This window comes from Dermacentor albipictus, chromosome 1, assembly GCF_038994185.2.
Source record: "Dermacentor albipictus isolate Rhodes 1998 colony chromosome 1, USDA_Dalb.pri_finalv2, whole genome shotgun sequence".
Lineage (NCBI taxonomy): Eukaryota > Metazoa > Arthropoda > Arachnida > Ixodida > Ixodidae > Dermacentor > Dermacentor albipictus.
The window spans coordinates 396,535,398-396,547,660 of NC_091821.1; the positions used below are offsets into that span (position 1 = coordinate 396,535,398).

Below are 12,263 nucleotides of genomic sequence, written 5' to 3' on the forward strand. Positions count from 1 at the left end.
CATTCTGACTGGCAACTTGCATGTTCTATTGAGAAGCTAGGCTTGTGTGCTAGTAAAATGTTACTGTCAGCTTCATTGGCAATGGTTGCATTGTCATAGCAGATTATTAAGTAGTTATTTTATTTATAGCTAGACAATAAGTCAAGAAAGTAAATAGCATAGAATACGCATAGTATGTAACAATCATTGTTTGAACATTCAGGTACTCCTAAGTTTTGCTGCAAAGTCTGTTCAGCCTGGGATGCCAGCAGCACTGAGTCTCTCGGCTGCTCAAGGCTCTGTGTGCGGTATGTGGGCCCTAGACCAGAGTCTGCTGCAGAAGACAGTGGAATCTGGGCTCACACCTGAGAAGGTACAACACATTGCAAGTCCTTTGATCATACAAACTTGCTAGCCAAGGCAAGCTAACCAACCTGCAACCAGGTTCTTTAGCAGACTATGTCAACGCAACCCCTTTAGCACATTAACCAGATGTATTTTTTGGTGCTGCCATGAATGTTGTGTTAAGGTGGTCAGCTCACCTAGCTCTCTCAAATTTTTTGTGCCACCTTTTTTTTTATGATTCAGCTTATTGTGCTGGTGTATAAATTATTATTTTATATACTTATCAAGTGAGACACCATAAACAATAAGATATTAACCCTTTAGTCTTTTATTCAGGACTTCTCACAGGGACCTGTCGCAGTGGCTTAGTAGCTATGGTGTTGCGCTGCTAAGCGCAAGGTTGCAGGATAAAAACCCGGCCGTGGCGGCCACATTTCGATGGGAACAAAATGCAAATACACCCTCGTCCCATGCATTGGGGGCACATTAAAGATCCCCTTAGCGGTGAAAATTAATCCGGAGTCCCCCACCATGGCGTGCCTCACAATCAGATTGTGGTTTTGACACGTAAAGCCCCAGAATTCAGTTCAACTTCTTACGCGACCTAAACTTGAGTATGTTATCTCATAAGAATTTGATGAAACATTTCTATTAAAAACTAAATTAATAATGAAACAGGAAAAAAATAATTCAAGAATGAGAAAATAAATCTACACATGGCCTAGGCACCAAATGAATTCGTAAAGCTGGTTGCTTCTTATATAACCATAGAGGCTCCATTCAGACAGGCTTGCTGTTTAATGTGCACTATTCTTTATCCATATCTCATAAAAAGTACATGTATCTCTACCTGTTTTCTGTCTTGTAAGTTACCTGCTGAGTTTGTTGTCACCCAGCTCCACATTTCACTTCAGAAGTCCCTAGCTGGCTTACTCATGAGCTGAATAATTAGAGCTCAGAAATGCTACCAGTGTTCCGAAACTGCATTCTGTTGCTGAGGACGAGGTCGCAGGTTCAATTCTTGGCCTGCATTCTTACAATGCCTGCATGCTCATTTCAAGCTGTAATGCTTTTGAGAAGTCTACTTGGAGCTACAGTATGACAAATATAAGCAATGTTGTAATTAGATGCTGATATTAAATTACCTGGTAATTATAGCCAGGTTCTGCAGCTTTAGTTACATTCAGAATTTGTATGTCCGGTGTGCCAACAAGGTGCCATTGAAATTTGAGGGCTCTTACTTCTATATGAGATGGAGTAGTAACTGGCATTATGAAAGCGTATGCAGTTATACCTCGATATAACGAAGTATTTAATTTTTCATGGCCTCCTGTCTATAGAACACCATGTATTTAGAACCTCAACATAACGAAATGCTTTTGTATGCCATTTCAATATAACGAGATTTCACTGCTGCCGCAAAGGAATGCCGAGACAATAAATGGAAATTTCCGCGGACGCAGATGGTCAAATGATTTCATTACAAGCGGCTGTTTGCAAACGCGCCTCTCAAATAGCGCGCCTCGCGCCAAGAGCGACCGCCGGAGTGGAGCCGCATCATGTTCCGTACAAAGTCCAAGTGCGATAAGATCCTGTCACACCCGACGCACTGTGTGCTTTAGGTGCGAGTGAAAGTGTGCGAGGGTGAGACAAAAAAAAAAGGTGGTGGCTTCACGAGTGCCGTCTTCCTGCGCGAGCAGAGGGAAAGAGGGGGAGGGGAGCGAACTCGTGTTAACGCAATCAAACGCGCGCGAAGGGCCGTGGGGGTAAGATGGGTAAGAGGCAATCTGCCGCGTATGCAAAGAGTGGGCGTGCCGAGACGGCGTGGCACCATCTAAGCTTTCTAACCGTGTGCTTAATATTGGGGCTTGCGTAATCTCGAGTTTCGGTGACCCGTTGGAGCGAGAGGCAGACGAAGCATTCGCTCCCCGCTGCCGGCCTTTTTCCTGATAGCGTGCGGGCGACGCTATCAGCCGCGCGGGGTGGTGGGGGTGGGGGGGGTGGGGGGGGGTTGGATGCACGTGAAAGCGTGGCTGGCTTCGCTTAATTCGTACCGCCGAGAAGATATTGTCAACTGACGTGGCATAAAACCGCATCATTCTTCCCAGGCGCCCAAATTTAGCAAAATTAAGTTTTCCCATTCAGTTTTGCTTTTTTCGATTGCCCGATAATTCGGGAAATTCTGCGGCCCCTTTCCGTCTAAGAAAAATAGATCGGCGACTGTATTTATTTGCATAAAACGTCGAATTTCAATGGAACGAAATTTCGCTATAAAGAAGCAAATTGCCGATTTTACCGACTTCGTTATATCGAGGTTTAACTGTAATTTAGGGTAATATGGAACAAAAATAGTGTATATGACTCAGCGAATTGATGTAATGATTAACGGAAATGTCACTGTTCCCGTGTGTATGAGCACAGGCTTTTGAAACTCAAGCAGGCAAGATGGAGGCTCAGTGAAAAATGGTGGCTTGAAGGGATCAACTCTGGCTGAATAAGGGACGCCTCGCCCTAAATTTCACAGGCGTTGTCCTGAAGACAAGTCCTCTTGTTGAAACATTGGCTCCAGGCTGATGCTCCGCCCCTTGTTCAGTTACTGTTAATCACTTCAAATAGACCAAGATGTGTGAAGCATTTGTTATGCATAACTTTTTATTAATTTGGCATGTACCTGTTCTATAATCCACTATACAAGTTTGTTTATTATTATTTTTTACTCTGGATTAAGCATTTTCACACAAGTATAACGGTTGCTTGTCAGTTGCATCTCCATGTTTTCACCCTGCTTTGAACTAATACTTATGAAACCTTTTCTGGGTGTGTACTTGTCTTATGTATTGCCCTTCCTCCTGTCACATCTTTTTAGCTCTAAGTACTCAAGTTCATCCTTTTGCTTCACTTTTATGCCAGCTGCACAAGTTGTTGAGTCCTCTGGAAGCTAAGCCTAATCGTCCAAGTATTCTAAAAGGCCATTGTGTCCTGAATGAAGAGAACTGTAAGTCGCAAAGTTACATGTAAATTCTTTTCTCTTTGTCTACACTAATATATCAGTGTGTTGCTGTCAGGCTTGTTTATGCCAGACCTAATAATAATACAACGGTGGCAAATGTTATAAGCACTCAATAGCACATGTCAGATCCACAGTAATGTGGATCTGGCAATAAATTACTTATCTGGCAAATCAATTCCTTAATGTATATGAGAAAACAAAGCTTATGGTTTGTAGTTTCTATATTAGCAAAACTAGCCTAAAGGAACTATGGAGAGGATGAAATTCTTTGTCAATACTGCAAAATAATCTAATTTGTTGCATTTTCTGGAGAAATATTTTGAAAAAATTCGCAGAGTAATTTGGGCAACTATGACAGTTATGCAAGGTGAGATGTAGTCGCTGCACAACAGGGTTAGTGGATAGTTTTGGCACTTATGCTGAACCCATGTACATGCACTCATGCTGTCATAACATTCTGTCTGTATTTCATTACATTAGTTGGTGTGTTGTGGAAACCTGTCTTGGACAAGTATATATCTGTCTTGGACTCGTGACAATATAATGGACAGGTTAGGACAGTCATGGTGCAGTAGCCAGTTCTTGACTCCTTTTTGTAATTTTCATGCAAACAGTGTTTAAATAAACGTATGTTTAACCTATACCACTTACACTGAAAATGCTGTCGCCACTTGACTTCTTCAAATTGGCCCATAAATTAGATGGCTGCAAAGAAATGCACTGTTATATAATATTTATTTATTTATTTATTTATTTATTTATTTATTTATTTATTTATTTATTTATTATTACCTCAAAGGCCCCAACGTGGGGTATTACATGAGGGATGGGTGACCACTTCAGTGGAATATGGACTCAATGGCAGCCTTGAAATGATATGGATTGGAGTGGTGCACGGCGTCGGCGGGAAGGTCATTCCAGTCCCGGGCAGTCTTCGCAAAGAAAGAATGTAGGTGCGCAGTGGTCCGGGCAGGCGGAGGATACACAGATTTTTCATGACATAATCGGCAAGACTGACGGTGTGCTGGAATGATGGCTGAAGCACTAGGAGCAGAATGATAAAATTTGTGATAAAGACACAGTCTGAAGACATGACGCCTTATATCTAGATTGGAAATTCCTGCTTGTAATTTTAGCTGAGAGACACTAGTGTGGTAAGAATAATCAGAATAAATAAAGCGAGCTGCACGATTCTGAACTGCTTCTAGAGTGTTAGAAAGGGTGGTTTGGTGTGGGTCCCAAACGGAGCATGCGTATTCTAGCTTAGGTCTGACAAAAGCTAGATAAGTTAGTATCTTTAAGGATGGTGGTACGAAGCGCAAGTTGCGGCGGAAGTAACCATATGTGCGATTGGCTTCGTTGGTGATGTTCGTAATATGAGAGGACCAAGAAAGGTTATTTGAGAGAGTAAGGCCAAGGTACTTGCATGACTCCACTGATGATATTTCTGAGTTATTTCCGATATGAGCAACTATAACTACAAAGCCCAATTTTAGACACGGAATGATGCAAAAAATTTGTGTGACTATAAATGTTTACTGCAACTGGCACTGCACTAGATATTATCACTGCATGGAATATTGTGCCAGAGACAACTATCACTGCTATGCACCTTGTGCTAGACTGTGAGATTATTTCTGTCCTTCAAGTATAAATGTCTCAATTTTTTTTAGGGCATTTTGCAGGACCCACATTATTTCTTGACTCGGCTGCTGCCTTTGAGGTAAGCATTTAGCACTGCGTGTAGCTCGAGTTCACACGGGAACTGAAATTTAATATAGTTATTGAACTGTATAGTGTTGCAGCTATTGTAATGATTCTGCAAACCTTTTTAACCCATTATGACCCATGATAAAAGTGCCTGTGCAATTTTTCTCAAAGTTTATGAATAATGAAAGAATACCACAAATATAACATCTTCAAAAAATTATGGAGAAATATGTATTGGTTCTCAAGTTACAATGGTGTACTACGTCTAGTACACCGGGTGCATAGTGTTTCAATAGCCAGGGCACTTGTCAATGGTCTCCTACCTGTTTGCATGAAATTTCTGAAGCAGCCTTTTTTGAGGCACCAAGTGCCTGTCTCACATGTACATGATGCTCAGGCAGGACAAAATCGGCATCGCAGCTGTTTTCCAATTTTTTCAGAGGTAGTGACCGTTACCTTCTGCCATGAGCGTCCAAACCCACATATAGTAACACCCAGCAAGCACAGCAATGGCAATGCCGACATCGTGAATGAGGCCTTAGGTGTCGTCAATAAGACTTTTTCAATGAAACCATTTCGGCAGAATATTGTTGCAGTCTTCGCTAACCTACACTAACCGCAAATGATGTTGTTCACGGTGAAAGCACCGATGTTGTTGTCGTCGCCTTCCTCCTCATTTTGAACTGGTTCTGGTGGTGCAGTCATAATATCGATAAGCTCTTCTATGTTTGCTGCACTCTCAACTGCATCCAGAGCATCATGCAAGCGACAAAACAGCTTTTTTCCAAAGAAAAACTCTGTATCCATGCTGGAACACAACTAAATAAATGTGCCGATTAATAACTGCTAACGCTGGCTGTACCATATCAAGTACATCAAACTTTGAATGTGTGTTCCGTCCTTCGGAATGAAGCCGCTGATTCGACAGTTCCTTCCTCACATACTCAACATATGTACTAAACACCGTAAAAAGCATAAAGCAAATATATAAAGCAGGCAAGCAGAAATAAATAAAAGCGAGTACACATCCCAATTTGTCACGAGTCCACAGTTTTGCTGGAATTGGCATGAAATCTTAGATATGAATTCAACAATAGATTTTACACTTTCTTAGTGTGTATGTGTGCACCCTCTGGGTACAAGAAACTGAAATGGCCAAAAGGAAATATTAAGTTGTTCAAGAGATGGAGAGGCAAAGCCAAGTGTACTTGTTCTAGTACAGTGGGCGCTAATGGGTAATTTTTCCTAAAGAATGGGAGTCACTTCAGGTGAGAAAACCTTACGATACAAAAGAGACTTTGTTAGGTTGGTTAGTTTTCAAGAGTTCTGCTGGATCTCACATGTCGCCAATTTCATTAACTTTCTACTTGTTCTACTGTTCTACTGATTAGTTTTTGGAAATGCGACGACAATTAGTTTCACTTGCTGTGACATTGCGACATTCGTACCTTGTTGGTGTAGAACATCATTGACATTTTGTACAACTAGTTTACACTAAAGCCGTATACTCTGTATCGCAATCATATTGTCATTGTCATGCTGTTTACTGTTTTGTGAAGTAGATATCTTAAGGGGCCCAAATATCCAACACTTGTCATTTTAGTTCCAACAGTGATGGTGAAGGAGGCAGAAGTAATTGTTAAAATGTTAATTTTCTTAGATTTAGGCAGACACTAAAAAACTCCCAAGAGGTCATGTTTAATCTGGTGTCCTTCCCTATTGCATGTTTGTAATAGTCCAGGTGTAGCTTCAGGATGTAAAACGAAATCAATTAAATACCATATGTATCCGATTATAAGGCGGTCGCAATTATAAGGCAGTTGGGGGACCTAAGAACTTGAGTATGCGCACTAATATAAGGCGACATAGAGTAGCCAACGGATTATTCAGGCTTAACGGGAATTGCCCAAAATATCAAGTACTTATTAGAAGCTCCCGGAATTACCGCATTTATCAGCACGGGTTATGCGTACACAAATTGCACATTGAAGTGTGACTTCACGGCAGTGCCGCAACCACATGAATGTGATTTTTGAGTGACGCCGATAAGCGACAGCGATGAGTGACACATGTGGCTGTTGCAGAGGGCAGTCCATCATTGTCACTTGTCACATTACCTGTTTCTGGCCAGCCAGAAAATATTGCTTGTCGCCCAGACATGCCCACAGTAGTTTATTCAAACTAGTTAGTACACTCTGGTTAAAACGCTTGTTTTACTGTTACATTTTTAAAATTCTTGGTGTGGGTTATATGCGCAAAAATACGATGCTGCCTCACCTGCCACACAATTTATGCTGCTGTCTAAAATCTGGATCGCTGGAGGTGTGGTGCTACTGCCATTATATTGAAGTAGTAACTGAGCCTATCAGCCTTGCATGTCAGCCTCGGCTTTGAGGCTAAGGGTTCTGGGAAAAAAACCGCCCGTTATATTCAAATAAATATGGTGGTATCCCACTATGCAAGTGCAGGTGAGCTTTGCGAACTGTTGAATTGCTACCCAGTAGTTTACTCAATAAATTAAGAGAGCTCTAATATATATATATTATAATGTCATTCTGAGACTCCAATAAAGCTTGACAATTTCATACTATGTTGCTTACACTATAAGCTAATCAAACTAAAAATTAGTGCCAGCAGACACTGTGTGAGGATTGTTCTGCACGTCATTGTTGGATAATTTACATCATGCTCTGTTACCTTGAACTCTTGTTTTGTTTTTTGTGCTTCTAGGAGTCATCAGTGCAAGTAGTCACCGACATGAAGATCAATGTTCGTCCCTGTTGGGAGGGTAAGAGCAAGTCGCATTTATTGAAGCATTGCAAAATTTCAGTTATACTAGGCTAGTAACTCGTGTGCTATACTCAAAAATGTAATTTATCGCCCTGATATAAACTATGTTAAGACAACCATTCTGGTGGCTGGTTTTCAGATGGTGGGATGTGGACTCCAGAACATGGTGGTAAGCATTTGTGCTTGTCAAAGTGTTTCTGTGTTCACTTTGTTCACATTACCCTTATTTTTACATATATATGCACGCACACACACATATATATGTGTATGTATTTTTTTTCTTTTCAGCGCGGACAGGAATTGATGGTAAGAAGGAAAAAGATTTTTTTCCCTTTCTGATAGCATGCATATCTGTCATATTTGTTTCCTTTGTTTGCTTGAATTTACCATATATTGGAGGCCCTGTATTGTTACAGCATCATGTCTCTACTCAACCTTCAACACCTTTTTGTCAGTAGAAGAATATGTTTACAGGATTTGTTCATCATGTTTTTGAAAAAGCCAAACCAGCATCACATGCCAATTTTATGTAATGTTGGAACTATAACACAGTGGTGTGTACTGCATCATAGGAGCAACAAAACTTATATGTCATTTGGCATGCTTAAGAAAATTGGAGCTGATGGTGCTGAGAATAAATTGGCTAGCTATGACTTATTGCTTGGCTAAAAAAAATCAAAGTGATGTTTGGCCCCTAGCTGAAAAATCAGCCTAATAGACAGCACCTGCCCCTTAATGCCGCATTTTGTAACATGTCATCATCAAAGTTATTTCTTAAATTGTGTTTGCACTGACTTGATTACTGACTAGCTGCAACCACTTTAAGTTGCCCCTAGACATGTTTGCTTATTTTCAGTCAATGCGTGCAGTTTACAGAGAACACGAGCCATATTCTGTAATGGTTTGCTTTGGAACTGGTTCACTCTCATGAACGCCATTGGTTGGCACTTCGTTGTCGTCATCCCCGGTGAGCGGGTCAACAAATTTCGTTGTCGTCACACAGGTTGTCAATCATCTGAAAAGGAACCCGTTGCCTGCTACGAGAGGAACAGCAGACAAGTGGTTCGCTCGAGGGTCACGCGCAGTGGCGAGCATGATCTTTAGGGTTTCTAGGGCAACCGTGACCTAGTCTTGCGCTGACCGGCATGGTGAGAGGGATGCCAATAGTGGATTCTTTGGTTGTGTTGTTGGCGGGTCTTGGCCAAAGACAATGACTTGACGAGAGGCAACGGTGCGATGCGTATGACATGAGTGAAGGCAAGTTCCGAAGGCATTTTAGGTGCCCCAGAAACAGAATGCAATGAATTTGCGATGAGCTAGAATATCGCGGACCACAGGATTTAGTAGCATTGACACTGCGACTTAAGTGCTGTGCATGTTTCGTTTCTTTTTTTCTTTCTTTTTCCTAAGGGTTGTTTTCACCAGTGCGTCTGGAATGTAGAAGCTATTGGACTGTTGCAACCGTCAGTCAGTCGCGTCATTACTGCCATTGCTAGGGTCATTGCGGTTGAGGGAAAAGAAAAATAGTGTGAGATTTCTCTCCCACTACAGGAGAAAGCCACAGTCAAGAACGCTTCCTTGACCGCGGCAAGATTCTCGAAGTTGTGGGATGTGTGGATGGAACTCTCGTTACAACCGTCCACCCTAAGAAGCTCAACCACGGCTAAACGAAATCCTATTAGAGCCGCAGCCTACACACAGAGAACCACTTTTATTGCTTAACGTATGGCACACCACCTAGCAACAACAACAACAACAAAAATAATAAATACAGCAAGGCAGATAAAATTAAACCACTAGCTGTCTGTGTTTGGAGCTCAGTTATTACTGGAAATTAAATGTGCAAGTGTTGTATACAAACCAATATTTTGTTACCGAACTAGCAACATCCTTCAACTACTATATCGTCTCCAAAGTACAAACAAAAATGATGACGTCACCTTGCGACAGAACGCACTCGTTCATTGGTCTTCCTCGCGCCGCGACATTCCGCTCTTTCTCCGTGTGACGCCACCTTGACGTAGCAGCCAGACCGAACCGGTTACAAAGCAAACCATTACAGAATATGGCCCATGGCCACTGGCCTGTGCCATGAGTCTCAAACTCAAATCTGGTACAGGGTCACATGTATGGCATGTGGCTCCCCACAGGCTGCTCTGCATAATCACAGGAAAGAAAAGGGAGTGTGCTGATAAAGGCCTAAAATATTGTAAGAAGGGAGGGGTTGACACCTTATAAGGCCCATGAAAATTGCAGACAACGGCTCAGTAAACTACGAGAGGCCCACAAAGCTTGTGTTTGAGACCGTTGCCCTAGGCCAAATATCATTGCTTGATGGGTCACAGCACACAATTTTGAATGAAAGCCCCCATCCCCACTTTTCTTTGCTGGTTGCAGCAGTAACTGGCCTTCTTGGCCACTGTGCAGTGATGTCACTAATTATGTGATGCTAACATGCTATTGTTGGTAGCAAGAAACTCCAGAAGTCTGCAAACACAACACATGGAAGCACTGTGGCCACGAACGTACAGTTACTGCTTTGCAAAAATAAGATAAAGTGCCATTTTCAAATAAAACTCCTATGCATACTTGCATTTCCCAAACAGACAGTCTGCCGAAGCTTGGCTATTTTTGATGCACTCTGGTGGAAGACCATTCCTTAGATTCCACCTTAGAACTGCCAGCTGGAAACAAAATTTTTGCTGTGCATTGCGTAGTGTTCATTCATCGGTGGGCCTGAATGTCAAATAGGCATGAGATATTAATTTTTTTGAGACGGGCTGCTTCAATACAATTTCTTATGGCCAAAATCAGTATTTTGATGATGCTAAAAAAACTTGTTCAGACGGAGGTGATGGTGAGATTGCAGACCTAGCTCCAGCAACTGCAGTTCCAAAGTCAGCAGTGGACATCCGTAGCCATTTTCCCGATACCTGGCTGTGGGAGCTGCACCGCATTGAGAGGCAAGTTTTAATTATCAGGCTGTCCTAAGAAGCAAGCACATGTCTCAGTTCAGAGCACTGCTTTTTTGTGATTATCAGAAACATTTCTATTTTGTATTGAGTGTCTAAGCTGGATGATGTGTGACAGAGCAAAAGTCTTCTTTGCTGTTCACATTGCTAGTTTCTGGCAAAGAGAAAGATTTTTTTACAATTTTGATAAGGTGCTTTGCTGCATAAGCCATTTGTAATGCAAGAGTTTTTCAACTTATTGTGTACTGTTGATGGATTCAAGCCTGCAGTCCCCTCAAATTGCTACATCTGTCCTTTGTTCACAGGTGACTACACATGTGGTTCTTTTGGAGAGAATATATCTGTTAGGTGCCATAGACATGATTGAAGTTGTTTAGAAAAAATGTGTGGCACTTATTTGAGCACATAAAGTATACGTAATAAAATTTTGAAGTGTTTATGCTAACGAACTTGGTACGTACAAATCAGGCCATCAACTTTCACTGATAAAGGGCCATCAGTCTATAACGGTGGCTTATGGTTTGTTGATGGGTTGTCTTCTAATTGGTTATAATGCAGTTATACTGTTATAAAGTTATAATGCAGGGACGACATAAAGATAGAAAGCACATGAGACAAGCACTTACTTCCAACAACAGATTTCTCTCACAGCCATACTTGGGGTCTGCTTGTGGTTTTCTGTGGGTTTGTATGGTTTTATTTGTTGTTCTTGCCCCCACAGTGTATGCATGTCCTATGGGTGGTATAAGTATGGCTGTGAGAATCAAATCTGTTGTTTGAAGTCAGCACCGTGTGCTGTATCGTGTGCCTTCCATGTCCGTGTTGCATTTGTGCCGCAACAGATTAGAAGGGCATAGGTCTGACTTTTGCCCGTCCGCAGTGCTGCGCCACTCAACCTGAGCCGAGAGCTTCCCCACTCTGTAACTGAATGGAAAGCCGGCGCTCTCTGCCTGCACCCGTCTCGTGGTTTGGGCATGGCTGCAGACACCTTGAGTGCAGTGCAGCCCTTCTTCATCCAGCTGTCCCTCCCTGCTGTCGCCATACGTGGAGAGACAATCCCCATTACTGCTTCATTGTTCAACTACCTCAGATCATGCATCCCTGTAAGTCCTGAGCGACGCTCCTTAGTTTTGCAAGGGTATATGTTCCATATTTGCAGCTTGGCACAATGTGTGTGGTGCAATGCACAGTTTTGTCAGAAGTGCTCGCACCACATTGCATGCCACTGGAGCTGACTTGAAGCAACTGAGCTTGAGCTTGTTAGTGTGGCTTCATGATAGAAAACAGCATGAAAAATGGGACACGAAAGAGTGGACTGGGCATATCACGGTACCTATAACATATTGTCATTGGAAAGCGAGGGCACGGATGATACAGAGAAAAGAAAGTGACAAAACACGAACGTGTTTTGCATATTCACACTAGATAATTTTTTTGAACACTTGTGCTCATACCCA

At 42.1% G+C, this 12,263-nt stretch overlaps 1 protein-coding gene across 3 annotated transcripts in view; it reads left to right on the forward strand.

The window, feature by feature from the left end:
- Window positions 1-12,263, forward strand: part of LOC139054668 (alpha-2-macroglobulin-like) — a 62,876-nt gene that overhangs the window by 24,656 nt on the left and 25,957 nt on the right. For all 3 annotated transcript variants that reach the window (XM_070532066.1, XM_070532065.1, XM_070532067.1), the window contains 8 exons: window positions 203-352; window positions 3,235-3,319; window positions 5,008-5,057; window positions 7,775-7,832; window positions 7,974-8,003; window positions 8,123-8,140; window positions 10,680-10,797; window positions 11,687-11,909. In XM_070532066.1, the coding sequence (XP_070388167.1) occupies window positions 203-352; window positions 3,235-3,319; window positions 5,008-5,057; window positions 7,775-7,832; window positions 7,974-8,003; window positions 8,123-8,140; window positions 10,680-10,797; window positions 11,687-11,909 (732 nt within the window). The remainder of the gene's footprint in view (window positions 1-202; window positions 353-3,234; window positions 3,320-5,007; window positions 5,058-7,774; window positions 7,833-7,973; window positions 8,004-8,122; window positions 8,141-10,679; window positions 10,798-11,686; window positions 11,910-12,263) is intronic.